The following is a 21,255-nucleotide window of genomic DNA, read 5'->3' on the forward strand; positions in this document are numbered from 1 at the left end:
ATGCAACAAGAACTGAAGAATCCCAAAGAAGCACTGACAAATATGAGACAGTGAAACCTATATTGAATTTTAACTACAATACTCTCTCTTCTTCTAATATGCCAGAGATGTAAGTGATGCTTACCTTAATCTTCAATGTAATTTGAGTAGAGTAGGGACACTACCGTTTGCTGGTCTGAAGTTCAGCATTATGATTTGGCAGCTGAGGACTTGAACAGCGGACCTCAGATGACTCTGCCACTTGAGAGCACAGCCACAGATCTTGCTACCATCTCCTGTCTGTGACTTGTCTGCATCTGATATTTTCAGAAAGATGTTTTGTAAGTCTCCAAAAACCAGTTTGCTCATTTCTGTGCACCAACAAAATGTATCCACCAATCCTTTCAAGAGCTACTGCAGGCCACCAATGGCATACCAGTAGTTGTTTCTTTGACAAAATATTGTGCAAAGTAACGGCAAAATGCCAACAAGCCAATGAATTGAGTTTCTTCCCCTCTTTTCTAAAAAACTTTCAACTAAGTGTTATCTCCTCCTTAAGTCACTTGTAACAGACCAGTCAGTGCTCATTCAGCTACCAGCTAGCCTAGCTAGCCTGTCCTGTGAAACTGTTAAAAAAAACTGTCCCCAGAGCTACTCTCTGACTTTCCTGCAACTTCTGAGCATTAAGTAGGTCACAGATTTTTTTTTTTTTTTTTTTTTTTTTTTTAAAGAAAGCCAGGAGATGCTTATCTGCTCACATAGTTCTTTTAATGAGTTCTTAGCACCTACCACCTGCTGAGAGAGTTCTGTCTTGTAGAACAAAGGCATTTATTGCAGTCACCCTGCAAACCATGCTATAAACCAGACAATGGCCTCTCCACCTGCTCACTGTTCATCAATGTCCCTTTCAGCCCCCTGACATGGCAAGGATGTTATACCTCCACTTTTACTCTTTATGTTTCCTTGAAGGTCAGTGTGCTCGCAGTTCTCTGTGGCTGGTTTTGCTGGGCCTCACTAAAAGTCTCCTGTCTCCTATTCTCAGCACTTCTCACTTCCAAGGCTTGCCCATAAAACAAATTGATATACCCAGTACCATGTCGGATTACAAAAGGTTAAGAAGAGGATATGAAATCACCTAATACAATCACTGTGATAGCATGACTCCCATTTAACTAATTCAATTCCCCTTCAATTAAAGGTGAATAAATGAAAAGAGATGAGGTTTACTGTAATTTTTTAGAAACATAAAAATGTGTAACCCATGTCTAGCCACCCTGATTTAGATTTTCCATGATTTCCCTAAATTACTTCAGGCAAACTCCAGGATGGTTGCTTTGAAAGGGCACAGCCAACTTCCTTCCCCATCCTTTCCTAATCTGATGGGACTGATGATGTGGCTGTTTGGTCCCTCCCCAAATCAATCAACCAACCAACCAAACATGTGTGATGCAGAATTTGGTGCCTCATTAAATTGAAACTCTTTCCTAATTTTGTTTTCTACATTTGTCTCTATTCTTAACCTTGTGTCATGTTAGGAAACAGAGAGTATTATGTTAATTATGAGGTGCCCACAACTTTATCATGACCTTCTGGTCTTATAATTTTAAATTTTTTACAGTAGTTACTTACTTTATTTACTTGTTTTGTATTTCTTCTTTAACTTTATTTCAAAGTTAGCATCATCAAACAGTTACAGTGTGAATCAATAACATGGAAAACATTGCTTGCTATTTTTTAATGGTATATCAAAATACACTGCCTGACAAAAAAGTCAAGCAGTCAGAAGAGAAGAAGGAAATAAAATTAAATGAAACTTCAAAGGTTGAGAGGGTATGTAATGTAATTTCAGTGATTACAAAATCTAGTCAAATTTATAAAGAATTTGGTATTATGCACTCACTTGTCAGTTTGATGTTGACCCCTTCTGGCCATGGGTACAAGCACTGATTGATTTGGGAAAGTTGCCATAAATCCATTTTACTCTCTCCTGAGGCAAGCCGGCCCCATAACTGTTCTAACTAGTCCTCGATACCCTGGATACTGGCACTAGGGTGGAGCTGACATCCAAGGTGGTCCCATACATGTTCTACTGGTGACAGATGTGGGGATCTTGCTGGCTGCAGCAGTACGTCAACATCATGCAGATTGTTCATAGAGGCACGTGCCATGTGTGGCCGAGCAATGTTATGTTGAAAAATGGCTCCACCGTGCTGTCCTGTGAGAGGTAACACATGAGGATGCAGAATATCCATGGCGTACCATTGTGCTGGAAAAGTTCCATCTATCATTACCAGACATGACCTGAAGTGATGCATGATGACTCCCTACACTGTGGTGCAACGAATAAAGCTCCAAAACATTGGAAGAATAGGACCTTTTTACAAGTGACTTTCTCACCAATGATGGTCATCTGGCATAGTGATGCCATTCATCAGTTGTCCATTCTTCATGGTCATGGCACCATTCTAAATGTAGCTGTTTGTGTGTTAACAGAAGCCTATGCACAGAGCAATAATTCTCTTGTCCGGCTGCTGCTAGTCTTCGACCAATGGTGTGAGATGACACAGAATGTTGCAGGGAGTCCAATACTTGTTCTTGGATAGCAGGCACAGATTTGTAGGGGTTCTGATGAGCTTTTTGTACAGTATTGTGATCATGCTTTGTGTTGGCGAGATGTGGTTGACCAGAAGTTTGATGATGGATTTGTCAGTCCTCACATTCTCATGTAGTCCAACATCAGACCACTGTCGCATCTGAAAGCCACACAAATCTGGATATTGCACAGTCTGGCCAGCCAACCAAAGGAGACCTACAATGAAGCCACTTTTCAAACTCTGTCAAGTGCTAATAATGCTGTTTCATTTTAGTAGATGGAATTTCTGTGCCCTTAGTAATTACTCAGCATTGGAAACTGTCACACCTCTTACATAACCTATAAGGCCTGGTAACAAAACTATACAAAAACAACATTAATGCACTCTGATGGACAGTCTATCTGTGAAGGGGTATTGCAACTCTAAATCGTACATACTAGCCAATGGTGTGTCTGTGTACATTGTTATACTGATATCTGACTATGTCATGTGGCAGCTTCACTTTTTTGTCAGCCAGTGTAGTTTGATGAAGATGTGTTTAAGATTCATAAAACAATGTTTTATATGGCTTGTATTAATTCCCAGTTACAGTTGTTTAGCATTTCTGAAGTTTCCTTGTATTTATATTTACACTGATACCCATGTAAAAGTGTGGGGATCTACTCCCTTAAAACATTCCCAGCTATTCATATGGCACAACCTAAATTATCTTGTTGCTGATAATGTGTGAAGCTAATTTTTAAGAGTGAATTAATTCTCTCTACATAGGGACACAAGTTGCCACCAGACTGCAAAGAGGACGTGGGAGAAGTCCATGATGAGCTCCTCGATGATGATGGTGCCGTAATAGGTGGAGAAACTCATCTTCTTTGTAGGGAGCTATCAGATTTAATATCACTTGGAAGCATACAGGTGAAGGAACCTCACTCTGCAGTGTCCAGTGGTAAGTAAACTATTTTTATTTCTTTGTAGATTTCTCTACAAAAGGATAAACTAGTTCTGAGACATACATCATAGAAACTAATGATGTGTGTTCTTATATGATTAGTTATCAGTATTGTATTTTAAAGATGCAGATACTAACACACACTGACAAATAATTGAATTTGGTACATATAGTTATCTCATTCTCATAATACATGTTACAAACAGAAATAAATGCAAAATGCTAAGTACTGCTTTGCAGTTTTCTCTTAATAAATTAAGATGATTGAAGTTAACTATGTGAATGTGGAATTTAACTCTGAATGTGGAACTATTTATTGTGTGTACACATGGCACATTTTTAATAAGTTACTGATACTGGGAATAACTTGTTATGAAGTTCATTCATAAAATAGTTAAGTGAAATGAGTGTTTTGTTTGTTGCCTGCACATATCTAAAAGTCAGTTCTGTATTTCTGGTATGAACATGTATAGTATCTTTAGTCACCACATACAAAATGAACTACTAGGGAAAGGAGGAAGGAATTTAACAAAATTGTAGATTAAAGCTCCTTCTTATGCTGAAAGTTGTTAATTACAAGCTTGTGGAACAAATAATGGGGAGATGTGCCTGTTCATAAGACTCTAGCAAGTTTTGAGAGTGATATACACAAGGATTTTCATTTTATTTAGTTGCAAGTCACTAAGACAATATATCAAGTAGTAGGTACATTATTATGGGAATATTTACATGAAAGTCCTCAATGTGTCCTACACATAGGTGTGCCAATCTCATAATGGCTGAAAAAGTGTCCATTTTCTGTCTCAACACACATCCAAGCTGGGTAATCCACCCCACAGACAAGACTTCATATTGATGTGATCGAATGTAGTGATTACCTGCAAAAGGCCTCCCTCTGTTTTCTGACTCTTCCATGTAATGTCATCTCAAAGTACAAGTCCAACATGTTGTTCACATACCAAAATCTCTACGCTCATCCCAGATACTCTTTACATAAATAAATTTTCTACAATCTGAGACTATTCACACAGTGCTGTTATGTGTGGAAAAGTGTTGTCAGAGACTCTAGGGGGTCCAGGATGAATTGGACACAATTTCTTTTGGTGCAATAAATGGCAGCTTTCTGTTTGCTTACTCACTCAGTCACACCAGTTAAACATCTAGGCATAATATTACAAAATAACATGTACTGAGGATAAACACATAAGGTCAGTTGTAGGGAACATGAATGACCATTTGTGCTACACTGGGAGCATTCTGAGAAAATGCAGCACACTTATATAGGAGGTCACATACAGAATGCTTGTGCAGCCCATTCTTTAGTACTGCTTGAGTTTCCTGGATCCCCACCATGCCACCTTAAAGAAAACACGAAAGTAATTCAGAAATGTGTTACTAGATTTATCATCAGTGAGTCCAGCCAGTATAAAACTGTTATCTAAGTACTCTGTAAGTTTATATGTGAATCCTTGGAAGGAAGGAGATTTTCCAAAACACTGCTGAGAAAGTTTAGAGAAGTAGCATTTGCAACAGCCTGTAGACTGAATATATTGGCCAGTGTACAGGCTGCAGAAGGACAGAAAGGACAAAGCAAGGGATATTAAGGATCATACAGAGGCATAAAGGCAATCATTCTTCCCATGCTCCATTTTCAAGTTGATCAGGAAAACGAATGACTAGCAGTGGCAAAAAGTACCCTCAGCCATGCATTGTAAAATGGCTCATGGAGTATGTATGTAAATATAAATAAAATAATCATGCCTGTATTGGATGATTATGTTTCGGGTTGAGTTTTGTGCCACCCTTACACGGCCAGCAGAAAGCCACTTTGGCAAAAGTTGACTGGCTTGAGGGGTGATGTGTTGTGAGTTACTGACAGGACTGTGAATGATGCACTCTTCAGTTTCACTGACCAAATTCTTAAAGCCTTCAACCAAAAGCAATTTTCAACTGGATTTCTTGTTGACCTTAGTACAGATTTGGTCTCATTAATCATTTACTGTTTCTTCAGAAGCTAGAAACATATATCATCAGAGGCACAGCAAATAATTGGTTTGAATCCTAGCTCACTGGTGAAAAGCAAGTGGTAGAAATCACAAGTCCTGAATATATACAAATTTATTCAGACAAAGCGCTGATAAGCTGTGGAGTCCCACAAGTCTTGGTAGTGGACCCTCTCCTCTTTCTGCCTTTTTTTCAGTGACCTTCCTGTAGTCTCCTTAATGTCTCTTGTGTTGTTTACAGATGACACACACTTGCTTTTCCAGTCAGTCTTAGCTCTGCAATGGAAGTTCAACTTTAATGACACAGCTGAAAGACTCCTCTCATGACTCCACCACAATAAATTACTGTTTTTTGTTTGTTCGTTATTGATCGTTGTTTGGTCATTGCGGACGTCGCAAGATATCCTATTAAAGTTCGATGGTTGATCCTTCCACTCAGTTTTTTTATTACAGAGGCCAACCGGCTCTCTGACCAAACACACTGAGCTACCGTGCCGGCTTATTACACACAAACAAGACAGCTCATATGCTCTTCTACCCATCCCAAAAACATCCTGCCTATATGGAACCCATGCAGTTCAATGGCAAAGAAATTGAACTAGTAACAAAAACAAAGATTTTGGGAGTCTGGGTTGACAGTTCACTCCAGTGGGACCACCACAGGGCAAAAACGTTAAACAAGCTTGCTTTCAGAATTCTCAGGCAATCATGTGATATAAACACACTAAAACCCATTTATCATGAGTTTCTGAATTCAACAATAGCATATGCATCCCTTTATGGGGGGTTATTAACAGAAAAAATTTCCTCATGCAAAAAAGAATAATAAAAATAACAAAGAGAGTACCAATACAATCTACTGCCAAACCCATTTCCTAATAACTTTATATATTGCCAGTCCCCTGTATTTCTATTTTAGAGACTCTCTCTTTATAACAAATGGAGGAAGCCACATTTTATTTATTTATTTGCAATTTTCTTGTAGTCTTTATCTGGATACAACAACAGACCAAACTAAATGTTGCACATGAATTGGCAGGAATACAGCGCATGATATTTTAAAATAATTTAAAATGTGTTAGTGTAACTAATGCGAGGAAATTGAAAAAAAAAAACATAATAACATAAAAGAAAAATTACATACTACTCTTTGGCCTCCTGGCGCATAGATACAGGGTATACATAAAGTCCGGGAACAATTTCAATTATTTATTGCACAAGACCCAAACATTGTACAGATATCATACATATGTCATTTTGAAGAGAAACGCTGAAAGTTTTTTTTCATATATACCACCACAGCGAAGTTTGGTAATTTGACAATAGTTGGCACTGGTTGCAACCATGGCGAGTTCAGGTGCAGAGTGAGCTTTCTGTGTGTTAGAATTTGACAAAAACAAGTGCACTACAGTTGTTCAATGGACGTTGAGAACCAAGTATGGTAAGAAGCCACCAACAAGGAAGGCCATTTACCACTGGCACAACAAATTCGTTATGATGGGTTGCTTGTGCCCGGCTAAGAGAATGTGAGTGAAGTGAATCTGGAGTGCGTATAAAAGACATTCATAAGCAGTGCAAAGAAATCAGTGCGTTGTGCATCCTGTGAACTCAAAATGGCTCCAGTGACCATGTGGAAAATCCTGCAACACAAGATGTCTATGAAAACATTCAGATTGGAGCTAGTGCAGAAGCTCAATGAAGCATTTTGAGTTTTGTTTGCTGTTGCAACAATTGAATGAGGATGGGGATGGCATTCACACAAATGCATTGAATTTGAGCGTGATTCACCAAAGATAAATGTTTTTGTGCCTTGTCACATCAAAAACTGTACAGGCCATTCTTCCTCACTGAGAGCGCTGTCACTGGATATTCCTACTTGGACATTTTGCAGCAGCCTCAAATGCAATCGGACTCTCCGTTCATCTTTCAGCAGAATGAGGTTCCACCCAATTTTCGTCGTGAAGTTTGTAGGTACCTGAACACAGAGCCGCTGCATCAATGGATCGGCCATGCTACAGAAGGCGACAGCTGTTTCGTGAAATGGCCTCCCTGATCACCAGATCTCACTCCATGTGACTTTTTCTGTGGGGACACGTTAAAGATCTGGTGTATGTACCGCCTCTACCACGTGATGTAGCAGAGCTCTGGCAGAGAACACAGGAAGGGAGTTCCACAGTTAATGATGCCACACTGGGAGGGGATGGCAAGAATGTGATTACTGTATTGACATCTGCCGAGTCATTCATGGTTCACATATCGAATATTTGTAAAAAAAACTTTCAGAGTTTCTCTTCAAAACGCATTATGTATGACATCTGTACAATGTTTAGTTCTTGTGCAATAAATAATTGAAAGTGTTCCCGGACTTTACGTACACCCTGTATGTGTTCTTCCGGAGTCCAGAATGAACATGCTACTAGTCTATTGTACTAAGCTGCATTGCTGGATTGCAAATTTGGTAATTTATAACTCTTACTACACTACTATACAATACTATACTATACTATACTACACTACTGTACTTGGAATCAGAAGCAAGCTAGATTCCTCATTTGTCTTGATAATTAGCCCCCAGCATATTGAGGCACAATTCAGGACTCACAGGGGCTGCCTTGCTGTGCCAACTTGGTGCAGAGATTGAGAGATGAGTGTCAGGGTCTCAGAAAATCTTCCCCAGTGTAGGTGAATGTTCTGTGGTTGTGTGTCTCATTGTTATGATGTGTGCTTCTTCTTGGTTGTCTCTCAACTATGTAAACTTGCAGTTCATAATCCAATATTTTAGCTGTCAGCAAGTTCAGTTTATGCCACAGTTCCTCATTCCATATTTTGTTATAGACTCTTTTATTAACAGAGATTGTCCTCTCCTGGTCTGTAACATCTTGTCTAATGGCCCACTTCCAGACCGTGTGGTCCCAGATGCCAATTGCTCCACATTCTCAAGTATCTCTCTTACCTTATTATATTCACCCTTTTTGAGCCAATATTATGCACCTCTCTTTCTTACAACTAGGTCCAGAGGTTACAAGTAAGTACACTTCTCTGTGCTCTCTGTAGAGCCTGTGCTGTTGTACTTTCCTGGCTATATGCAGGCAAATGCTAGACCTGTAGCCCATAACAGCAATTAAGATTGTGTTTTGGTACAATCTTATCGCAGCTGAAAACTCCTTTGGCCAATTATTCCTATTTTGCATAGGTGGAATGGTGTCACCCCTCCTTGCATGAAAATAGTGGTGTGGACACAGTTGTAGTTCTGTAAAGCTGGAATCGTGTGTTGCAGGAGGAGGTCCTTATAATGTGCAGATGTCACTGTACTCCTAACAGCGTCACAAGGTGTTGTCTCCTCAAAGAAAGACCGACCGAGAATGAAGGAACTTCTGAAACCACACCACTTTTTGTAAGGTCAACTTATGCCTCATGTAAGATGTAGACAGTATTAGTGACAGCATTGTGGTCTTTCAATACTGTCATGCTGATCTGGAATTACTGAGTTCAAGAGGGCCGTATTCAGTGTCATACAGGATTGTGCAACTATGTCATTTTCTTTCAATCAGGAAATCTGCTATTTTGCAACACAAGTGCCCACAAAAACAGTGCAATGACATCTGGAGCACCACCAAGTATTATAATGGTGATAGTGGTGGAATCATGACCTATCATTACTGTGGTTTGTCATTGCCTGATACTACTGCTCATGTTGGTCAGAATCACACAACAGCCTTCAGGAGAGCCATATTCAATGCCACGGAGAATCTCAGCAAACCAGCATGACTAGTGCCTGACGGGACAGACTTATTGTTCAGTCCACCATATAGGATCATACATCCATGTTGACACTGAATCAGGAACTGGACTTGCTACAAAACAAGTGTCCACACAAACAGGTTGCTAACATGTGGAGCACGAGGAACTGTCAGTACAGCAACTGTTGTTGCAGCTTCCCTTGACAGTGTAACAGAGAGGGGTGTACCAACAGTGGTGCACCCAATGATGACACTGGACACTGGAACGGCACCACATCATTATTCCAGAGAAGTCCAGTTCTACACACAGTATCATGATGAATATATCCATGTGTGGAGGCTCTGAGGAGAACAAACTGTAAAGATTGTATTCCTGATTGTCATAAGGGCCCAGTACCTGGTATGATTGTGTGGGTACCACTGGGTGCACAACATGACACCTTCGATTCACATAACCAGTAATTTAGACAGTAGCCATTATATTTCTCGTGCATAGAGGCCAGTAACTGTGCTCCGTCTTCTTGGACTATGTTACATTATATTTCAACAAGATAACACAAGACTGCATGTTGCTTCTGTTGTGACTCGCCTATCATTCAAAGTGCCGCCGCGCAATTACGCGCATCCTCTACGTGCGGCACTGTCTGCCAGCCATGCAGCAGCTGCGCCACCTAAGCGGCCAGCCGAGCAGCGACCGCTAGACTGGGACTCAGTGCTCATTCGAATGCTAACGTGTACACGTCTTACTTGTGAACTTACTCTGTGACTTATATGTTTTGTTGTGTCGTTCCGAAATATATGTGTTAAACTTGAAGTTCTAACAGCTTCTGCTGTCCTGAGCTACATTGGTACAGAGGGTGTACAACTGTAGCTTTGGCCAACATGTTCTCCAGATGCCTCACCCAGTGAAAACATCTGGTCACAGGTTGCCAAGAGATTGGCATGCCATCACTCACCGATCACTATGATTGATGAAATCTGGCATAGATCTGAGGCTGTTTCATACAATGGCCCCGACTGTGTCATCTGAGCTCAGTTTGACTTGATGCCCAGCTGTGTTTGAGATGACACTGTTCTTAGAGGTGGCAGCTCAGTATACTAAATTTTGCACCTTGTATACCCAAAACCTGTCTACAAATGTAATTATATAGTCTTCCTGTTATATTGCATGTGAACAGTGTAAAATTTTGACATTTACTATCATTACTGGTGTTGATATTTCAATGGCCAGGGGTGTATCTCTGTAAACTGTCAATCAAACAGTGGAAAATCCAGGATAGAATGTAACAGTATATGAAAAGAAAAGTTGCAGAGATGCTGAGTCACAAATAGGCATAACAAGAAGACTGTCACAAATAAAGATTTCGGCCAGCAAGACCTTTGTCAAAAATAGATCTCTCTCTCTCTCTCTCTCTCTCTCTCTCTCTCTCTCTCTCTCTCTCTCACACACACACACACACACACACACACACACACACACACACACACACACACACACACACACACACACACGTGTGTGTGTGTGTGTGTGTGTGTGTGTGTGTGTGTGTGTGTGTGTAATGCCGAAAGCTTTTTTTGTGACATTCTGTAAACTGGTAATTTTATATAGGTGGGAGAGCAGAACTTTACTTTCTTTTGAAAATGTGTTATTTGCTGTTTATTCAGTGGCTTAAGATTCATTTTACATTGTGCGTAGAAATGAAATATTATTTTTTGAACTTGTTTAGATCTTTGAAAGTGTAGTCTGTAAGCTGCTGCCTGACAGTAATATCTTCCATAGTGATGTGAAATTATTGTTGCAGAAGTGGAAGTTGTTACTAAAACATTCACTGGGAACATGACATCCACTTACCTAGAACCATTCTTAAATGAATATAAAAGGTACTTCACTAAGATTATCTTCAGTGATTCAAAAAATGTGCCTCAAAACAACAAACCATTGGATACTTGGAGCTCTGGCTGTCAAATGGGTAAAGTATTAAACTGTTCTTCCAGGTAAACTACTGAGAGACAGGTATTCTCAAACTGGAAGTAATCCACAGTGATTCTACTCCAACTACATTTTTTATGCTGCAGAAATCTGTGTGGTGTATGGAAAGGATTGCCAAACAGTACTGTTGCACTTCATACATAAAATGCAATTGGAACATGGCTAACTGTTAAATTTAAGAAATTATTTATATGTAGTACCAGTTACTGTATTATTACTAACACAACTTATGTTTCTTGAGAGGGCTTGTTGCTCTGATTACTATTGCATGTATAATGAGTTGTGTAGTATGGAAACAGTTTTGATTAAGAGATCTCTTCCTCCACTGGTTCTAAGATTGAAACTGAGTTGCTTACATAATTGATCCAATGTGTACATCATTGAAAAAACACAAACACAAACACAAACACACACACACACACACACACACAATGAAAATTCTGTTCTGTACATCTCAGACCAATGCAGTAGCTTAAGTAACATTAAATGAAATGGTCACAGATACAAATCACAACAAAAGAATTGAGCTATCTTAAGTTAAAGTAATTTGTAACAGATGTGAGGTGATGTAACACACATGAACAAAATGCTTTTTTTTTTTCAGTTCACAAACTCCCTGAAATCTTTTTCGTGTAAGCAGTCATATGTAGGGTAAGGTTAGGTTAACTTGGCCAGTTTTTACATTTCTTTTTGTATTTATATTTTTCACAATAAGTAAATGTTCAGCACATCATTGTCTTAGTTGATACAGTATATAATGAATGTCTGGAAAAATATTAAGAGCCTAATCTAAATATTAGCAAAAGAAGGGACCAAAATGTAACACAGTAGCAAGTGGTTGACTTAACCCCCTGTAAGAGATTAACTGAAACATGCAGTGGGGTTTACTAAACCATTGTCATAACTGGTATACGTTGAGAAACATAATACACGTCATTGTAACCAATTACTGCACCCTATGGAATACAATATGATGAAACAAAAAGAATAAGTTATAGAATTTTGGGAATTGTGTTCCTCACTGATTATGGCAGGTGAATACTGTGGGTTTGCTAGGCATGGAGGGTAAAACAGATGGGCAAAGCATGAGAACAATGTTACAAAAGACAGCTGAATATTAAATGGCTCCTTTATGGGAGCATTAACAGGCACAGTTAATTGCAGAATGCATTTACAAAGGTAAGTTCCCACAAAAAATTTTATGAACAAAAAATCCCAATCAAGTTGGTACAGTAATCCCCATTACTCATGTAAGGCAACCACACCCAAAACCTGAGACCCAGGTGTCCCTGAAAGCCTTGGCCACAGTATCTGCCTTGATGTCAGCCAGCAGCACAGCCTCTGGCCACAGAGTGAACTTTTTGATGATGGTGAGGATGTACCAGTGGTTGTCTGATGATGGAAGAGGACCTAAAGTATCAATACAGAAATGAGAAAAAGTATGATCATTTAGGGGGAAAGAATTGATAGGGGCATGCACATGACAGCCTACCGTGGAACTCTGGCATGGGAGACAGGTGCAGGCCCAGTTTCTGCAGTCCCATTGGATACCATGCCAGACAGAATGCTCCTCCGTGAGGACCACAGATGTGCAGTCACTAGGGTGGAACAGGCTGTGGAGGTGTTTGAATGTTGTCTTGTGGAAGTTGGGGGTAAGGTAGGAGAGATACACCTCGAGGAGTTGCCTGAGTGGTTGTAACTTGTGCTAAAGTCACACCAGACATGTATGTCTGTACCAGGAACAGTGTGTGGATTGAGGTTGAAGTCATTGTTTGGCTGCCAGGACCAGGAGGGCAGCATGTGAGAGGTCACATTTCATTTGTTTGAAACTCTGTCATTTGCCCTGTAGAGGGAATGGGCCTGCTACTTTTAGTGTTATCACCCTGGGATGTGGCAGTGATTGCTGCTTGCACACTTGTAGTGTTCTTCAGGTAGTACCAGAAAAAATTTTCCATCCTGAGGAATCTGCAGAGTTCTATGAAAGTTATTGGGCATGGGAATTTGGCAACAGCCTAGTCCTTCTTGTCCAGTGGGCAGGAGTGTGCAGATGACACCCTGTGTCCGAGGAAGTCAATCTCCAAAACACTGAAGACACACTTCTCTAGGTTGATGATAACTTCCACCTCCCTGAGGTAGGAAAATACCTCCTGGGGGTGCTGGCAGTGTGCCATGAGATTGCACCAGTGGATATAGGATATCATCCAGGTACACAAAACAACCCAAGATGCTGCGTAGGAAATTGTCGAGAAAATACTGCTAGGTCTTGGTGATGCTCTGGAGCCCGAAGGCCGTAAATACATTTGTGAAAAGAACAGAGTGGGTGATTATGGCCATCTTCTCAATGTCCTCTGGTGTGACCAGAATTTTCATAAATGCTTTTTTGCAGTATACCTTGATGAAGATGGTTGCACTGAACAGATCTTCATTGTATCTATGCAAGAGGGGCACTGGATAGCAATCGACAACTGTCTAGGCATTGAGGACCCAAAAGTCACCACATCAGTGCCAAATACTACCGTTGTTGGGATGAGGTGTAGAGCAGAGGCATATGGAATCCTCGAGAGGTTGAGCACAACAAGGATGATCAGTGCCTCGAATTTGGTATGTGTGTCTCTTCACTTACCCATCTGAAGGCAAGGTGGTGCCAAAAAACCAGGGGGTGTGGGATGGGGCCAGGGTTGTTGCAGTGTAGCACAACATATCATGGTGTACCTCCTGGGGGCATTGAAAGGGTGGATGAAGGGATAAAATTCAGGTCAGAAAAGGGGCTGAAATATGACAGTTGCTTGATGGCAAAACTGGTGGCAGTGCAGGATATACAAGCAATGGAACAGAGGGATGTGTCATCGATGATTTGCTAGGTTCATGAGGAGGCCATAGTTTGGGTGAAGTCTGTGACAAGGCTGGGGTCTGTAACATCAGCCACAGAAAAGGTCCATGCAAAATCCACACGAGTCTGAGGTTGATGGACCTGGTGTGGGAGAAGTAGGTTTTGATTAGTCATTTACCATGGTGAGGAGGAGGGGTAAGAGGGGGCCAGATGAGGGTAATAGTTTGTGAGGGTACATGGAGAGATTGGAGCTGGTGTCAAGCAGGTAGGCTGTTCAGGAGGGGGGGGGTTCCGATGATTGTGCATGAACAGGTGCCGAGAAATGGTGGGCGAGCCTATTGCCAGCTGCCACTAGTGTTTGAGGACTATGCACATGGTACCCGACAGTTTGTGGCATTGCTTCCAAAACACTCATCACTAGCACTCTGAATGCCCTGGCTACCACTAGCTGGTTGGGGGAGGGATGAGGGTTGCACCTGTGTGGGTATGTGCACTGGTAGTCAGACATCGTCGGGGCAGGGATGGGGAAGCACAGGATGGTGCGTGCACTCTAGGGCAGAGGTGAGCTTGTCCACCTCACTGATCAAGTGGGTTATTAACTGGTATATGTCTGTGGAGGGTTTGTGGGACATGGAGAGTAGGATATGGGCTATACATGTAGGAGACTGTGCGAATAGCCATTGCGGTGCTGCATTCGGCAATGGTGTGGGCAATTGAGGCAGTCGAAGATCCTGTCCACAACAATGGCTGCCATTTCAACGTTCGTATAGTCATGCGCAGTTACTACTGTGCAGACTGCAGCAGGCAGATTCATGAGCCAATTCACAAGCAGAAGCATTTTGAGAATCATCGTACACTCTGCAAGTGCATGGAGGGGCTGGAGGAGTTATGGGGGCTCCATGCCAGTGCATTCCTCCAGTGAAAATAGTCTGTGCATGCACTGCATTTCTAACACTGCAAACTGCACTATCTGCCAGTCTTTCAGCACACCAAATCTGTCAGACTGCGGCGGGCTTGCAAAGATGTCGTGCACCTGCACATTGACCATAGACTCAAGCTGCGCAACCATTAGGGCAAATTGTATGGAGTGACTGGTGATCGAGGAGCCTGCAAATATTGGCTGTGCAAAAGATAACAACAACCAAGAGTCAGGAGAGCTGAAAGGTGGGAGGTGGAAGATGGTGTGGGGCAGCTGGAGGATGGGACAGGGGGAAGGGGAGGAGGATGTGCCGGGACAGTGGTGGTCCCTGTGAGCTGCACACAGTAGCTGATGATACTGTGAAACTCAGCCATATGCACTTGTAGATCGGGGGAGTGATGGGTGGTTTAGTTGCTGGCTGGGTAGCCCGGTGTGGTGAGCACTACCCAAGTGGTGGGGCAATGTGATGTTTGCAGTTGTCCGATACACATGCATTCAGACCAGTGTGGCAAGCACTAGCCAGGTGGAATAGAGTGGTGGGGAATGTAACGTCAATAGCACCTGTGTACAGCTGGCCATAATACTGAGTGTAGTCTGAGGAGGGAGAGGGGGGGGGGGGGGGAGGTAGGTTGTGGTCACCGTGTGGAAACTGTGTTCCTCATTGAACATGACAGGCTTATACCATGGGTTTGCTAGGTGTGGAGGGTAAAATGGATGGATAAGGTATGGGAACAATGTAACAAAAGACATCCAGATACTAAACAGGAACAATTAATTGCAAAATGCATTTACAGAGGTATGTTGCCACAAAAAATGCCTTTGAACAAGAACTGTCAATCTAGTCAGTCCAGTAATCACTACAACTCATGAAGGAGTTAGAAGTAAGGACAAATTCTCCTCCCAGCCTGCCTGATCCTATCTCCACCACAACCATTAAAGCAGTTCAACCTGCCAGAACGGAGAAACAAGACTACATGTGTACTGAAGCACAATGGTTAAAGCTGGTCAACTTGGGTTTTCACAAGCCTGGCAAGCTTTATGGAACCGTTAAGCCTGCTGCACTTGACAACATGCTGCACTATCAATCCAATGTGATTAGCCAGGTATACGTTTGCATAGATAGTTTCACTGCGCCTCATTTATCATAACATTGGGTGCAGCAAAATGAACAAACTGAACTTAAAACAGGCTGAGGAGAAACTAAGAAAGTATTTAAACAGAGCTGAAATCCAGCAGGGAGAAAGTTTTCATGTTTTATAAGACAGCTCCAAATAACTCAGTAGGTGTCTCGCAAGGCAAATTGTGTAAAAAGTTACTAAACCCTCATTTGGGGACCTCGGGCATGTTACAGCATGTTTGTAAATTTGTCCAGCAGTTTTCTCACTCGGTAAATATTTTGAAAGATGACAAAGAGTTACTGGCTGACAAATGTGCGGGAATGTGTTCTAAGGACTCAAGGTTATTTAGCAGTATATAGGCTTTCTAACATTAGGGGAAAAATTGATTGAAACAAGAAAAAATACGAATCAGTGGATATTAAAAACCACAGTCTGTTGATATGCAACATAGCGTGAAGAAAGCTTAGTGTGAGAGAAACATGTACTTTTTAGAGTAACATAATACAAAAACAAGCTTCGTGTTTGCCAAAATTCATTTGAGGAATTTAGAATAAACTTTTTGGGCACTTAAAATGAATTCAGTGAACCTGCAGTACACATCAAAGAAAAAGTAATTACAATTGTATAACTGAAGTGAAAAGGTTGTCACAGCAGAGGAATTTGTGGTGGGACACATCAAACCAGTCAGAAGGCCAATGACAAAAAAAACTAGGGTCATAATTATCTGAAACACACTAAAGCTACAGAAACTAGACTTCTAATACCTTGCTTTAGTTGGTGTTGCAATTGCAGTATAATAGATGTCATTAGTTACTTAGGTGTAAAGTATTAATCGAAAGATGATAAAGCCACAGGGAAAACAGTTAATACCAAAAAAATAAATAAGCCAAAAATATGCCAAAAAAAAATCCACCATATTCTGGCCCAAAATGAATACATATTTCATTAAGCCTTTTCTTGTGCTATTCAGGTAATAAAAGGATTTTCATCAACTTCCAAACCCTATTCATAACATTACAATGAAAGCATACAGAATAAACTGCTATGTAGCATAGCACAGTAGAAATTTGCAAGATTTCTTTAACGTGCTTGGGTTGGGCAAATCTTGGCTTGGGAGGGAGTGAAGCAGCCTGACTGTTTTGCTGGTAACGTGCAGCAGCTAGCCTGCTTGGCTGACAGGCAAGCATGGGCTGGTTAAAAGTGGAATGTGTACACCTCTGACAAGTACACATGAGGTGTGCCCACTGCCCATGTCTGGGGAATCAGTTTACACTGTTCTTTTAAGGCAAGATGAGAAACATAATTAATCCTCCTGAAGTACAGTCAGTGGGGCTAATCTAACACACTGACAAGGTAATATGCAAATAGAAATAAATGAACTTGGAGGTACCATAAGATTATCTAATCTAACACAGTGATTAAAGCAAAATACAATTAGAAATAAATGAATTTGAGGTAGTGTGGGTGAAGCTAATGTAACACGGTGATCAAAGAAGAAAATAGTATACGAATAAACTAAAGTGAGGTACCATAAGTGAAGTTAATGTACCACAGTGAGCAAAACAAATACAAAATATAAACAAACAAACTAGAGGTGCTGTAGGTGAAACTAATCTAACACAGTTGGGAATTTCAGTCTTTAAATACCACATGTATGGTGCTGCAGTGTTTTGCATATAGTTGCCAAAAAAATCTTGCCACACTTACTAAATGGTTCAAATGGCTCTGAGCACTATGGGACTTAACATCTGAGGTCATCAGTCCCCTAGAACTTAGAACTACTTAAATCTAACCAACCTAAGGACATCACACACATCCATGCCCGAGGCAGGACTCGAAACTGCGACTGTAGCAGTCACGCGGTTCCGGACTGAAGTGCCTAGAACCGCTCGGCCACCGCGGCCGGCTGCCACTCTACTATAGTTTAACATACTCTGTGGTGTGGATACTCCATCCTCATGAAATTAGACCATGAGGCAGGTGCTGACATGTTCCCCTGAAGTACAGTATCAGTCCCCCCTATTAGGTAGTTCTCCATGGGCATCGTGGTAGCTTGCAATGCTGTTCGCTTTATAGACACTCAAAACCAACTCACCGTTGATGAATTCATGGGTCACGCACCTATCTGGTAGAACTATGGCAAGCCATTAAGTTTTGATAGTGAGACAACTTGAACATGAACTTAACACCAAAGGAACATTAACTCTTTGCGCTGACCATGTGCACAGCTCAGCATCAGTGCAGGGGGGACACTTCCTGTAGCATGCTTTAGTGGGTAACCCCACTTGCTGCAGCAAAGAGGTGCATGATAGAGAAAACTTTTGTCCTCAGATGTATCCAGTTCATGATGTGGTTTTTTTCCTGGTGATGATTTGTCTGCTACAGTGTGAGATTGTCTCTTAGAGCAGATGGGTGGTGGGCACAAATGCATAGTAGTATGTCGTCGCAGAGTCACAACAGCATACCAACAGCTAATAAATATCTAATACAACTTAAAGTCACTTAAATCACAATTAAGACAACATATTTGCATATAAGAATGTAGGCTTCTGCGGCCGGTGTCATAATGATTAAAATTCTTCTGAGTATTATGCCGTGTCATTGCTAAAAACTAACAACAACAATAATAAACTAAAACTGACATTTCGGCCGAATTGCAATGGCCTTCCTCAGGCCCTGAGGAAGGCCGTTGTAATTCGGCCAAAACATCGGTTTTAGTTTATTATTGTTGTTAGTTTTTAGCAATGACGTGGCATAATACCCTTTTTAGCAATGACGTGGCATAATACCCAGAAGAATTTTAATCACTATAACATATTTGCATATTCGGCTAATCTTAATTAAAATGGATCAGGTAATTTCAATACAACATCTGTCTCTGGTTAAAAACTTTTCATTTGTTGGCACAAATTTTGTTGTTCCTGTTATGCCTGTGTAAAATGACACTTGAGTTCCATCTTTCAAGATGTGCAAAACCTTAGCAAATAATGTATGAAAACTGTAAAGCCTTTGTTACAGATTTTCACATTCATAAAAATTCCCTGATAAATACACCATGTTATCTTTGTCTGAAGAAAGATTTGCTGCTGAAGACGAGTTGGCATAAGTAACAGTCTTCAAACTCTTTGGATTCTTCCAAACAAAATAACTTATTCTTTAAGTTTTCATTCCTCTCATTTCTAGAGTTTTTATTATAAGCCTGCCTTCAACTTGGCTACTTTAACTCAATTCTTTGTCCAGAGTTATTTTTAGTCCTTAATTTTTTCAAATGAATCTGCTATAATTATGTTACAAAAACTGTTTTTTAGTTAACAGGACTTTACTCCATACTTACATGACATTAGGGGTTGTTGCAGCATTTTTGGGTACATGATTTTACTTTTCCAAAATGTTGGCAAATTTGGTACTAGAGTGGGGTTACATTGTTACAGGAATTTTTTTTCCATATAATGACTATTTTAATTGTCTTGAGCAAAAGATACCTCTGTTAATAAAGAATTATGGCGACATAGCGACAGAAGGTAGCAGTACTTTTAGGTTTTTGTGTTTATGTATAAGAACACAGTAAACTGAATATATTCATAGAAAGGCACACAAGTCTGCTGTGTATACTATAAGACATGATTTCATCTTTCAGGACGTGCAAGACCTTAGCAAGGCAGAGAACCCCAACTCATGATGAATCATGAACACTTATCAGCATCAATTTCTTATCTCAGGAGTCACAAATCTCTTATTTTCCTGGGTATTCCCTTCTTTTTGGGAACGGAAATATCACCATTGTAGACAGAAGCAGTGGTGCTTGAAGATGCAGGTGAATCCTTCAAGTCTATCAGACTTATACTGTCCCTGTAGGGACATTTAATTTCCTATGTCTGCTCCTCTCAACTGGCATTTTACACTTTTATGGGTTAGGTGTTGTAGGATATTGCTACAAAATCATGTGGGTAGTCTATTTTGCTTTCTATGGAATGATTTAATAAATTCGTAGCCAGGCAGATTATCTTTGAAGCACTTGATAACAATACCTTTTTGGTCTAAATAGCCTTTAATTAAAAGACTAAGATCTGTTTAAGTGGGAAGTCAAATTCAGCCATTTTAATCATGTGATTTACAAACATTTTCTTTTCTTCAGGGCTAAATACTATTGGATGACCATACTTTTTCACAAATTTCCCTTTCAGTTTGTTCTTTAAGGTGCTTCTAGGAATTCCATAGAGATTTGAAGCAACTCTCTGGCTTTTTTGGTCTGACCTAATTTCTTCTAAACACTTTTCAAGATCTTGTTCTGTATAGTTGTGGTAACTTCTTACCCCAATCATCCTTTATATACACAAATGACTCTTTTATCTGAAAAACACTTAAAAAATAGACATATTAAGCTATGTTGAACCTACAGCTGATTTACTACAGGCTACTTTGACATGGGACAATGTAGTTTGTAGCCAGCTTACCAATTTTTTCCTGTTTATTTTAGTCAATATACAACACAAAGTAGGAAGGTAACAAAAATTATACTTCTTCCTTGTTGTTCGAAAATATTAGCACTGCACTGTGGTATCTCAGAGGCTTGGTAGGGCTGCTACCTATGATTGAGAATAGGTACTGCCTGTAAATACTGAAAACCAATAACTTGTTTTTTCCTTCATGGGCCAAAGTAGGCTCATAAGGGTCAATGTAGTTACAGTTGATAGTATTAGATTTGTTCATTTTCCTTTCTTCTGTTAATCTAACTTCTTCAAGACTTTTTAATGGGAATGTTTCTTAGAAACAATTTGGTTTCTTTCTAATTTCCACAAAGAAGCTTTTTCATGGATATATTGACTGACAGTGTCTTTCCTCAGTTCCAGAGGATATCATGCTTGGTGGTTTGCTGTCTTACTAGTGGCTCTGCGGACCCTGTAATTCACAAAATACCTAATTATTACACATGCCACCACTGTCAGCTGGCTTCTGGGCCATCTGCACTAGTCACTTCCATGTCATGCTGTCCAGATGGGTGCTGTGATTGCTGTTCCTACATTCCCATGTGTTCGTTTGACGTGGGTGTGACCCCAATTACTGAAGGGCTCAACCACCACACATTTATGTTCCCATAATTATTTGGTGGCATCTGAAGATGAAGCTTTATGGTTT

General features: G+C 40.5%; 1 protein-coding gene across 1 annotated transcript in view; it reads left to right on the forward strand.

Moving 5' to 3' along the window:
• LOC126470611 (inactive phospholipase C-like protein 2) overlaps positions 1-21,255 on the forward strand; it is a 725,325-nt gene that overhangs the window by 561,414 nt on the left and 142,656 nt on the right. The window contains exons 10-11 of the mRNA XM_050098565.1: positions 3,342-3,516; positions 11,065-11,232. Of these exons, the coding sequence (XP_049954522.1) occupies positions 3,342-3,516; positions 11,065-11,232 (343 nt within the window). The remainder of the gene's footprint in view (positions 1-3,341; positions 3,517-11,064; positions 11,233-21,255) is intronic.

Source organism: Schistocerca serialis, chromosome 3 (assembly GCF_023864345.2).
Source record: "Schistocerca serialis cubense isolate TAMUIC-IGC-003099 chromosome 3, iqSchSeri2.2, whole genome shotgun sequence".
NCBI classification, from domain to species: domain Eukaryota; kingdom Metazoa; phylum Arthropoda; class Insecta; order Orthoptera; family Acrididae; genus Schistocerca; species Schistocerca serialis.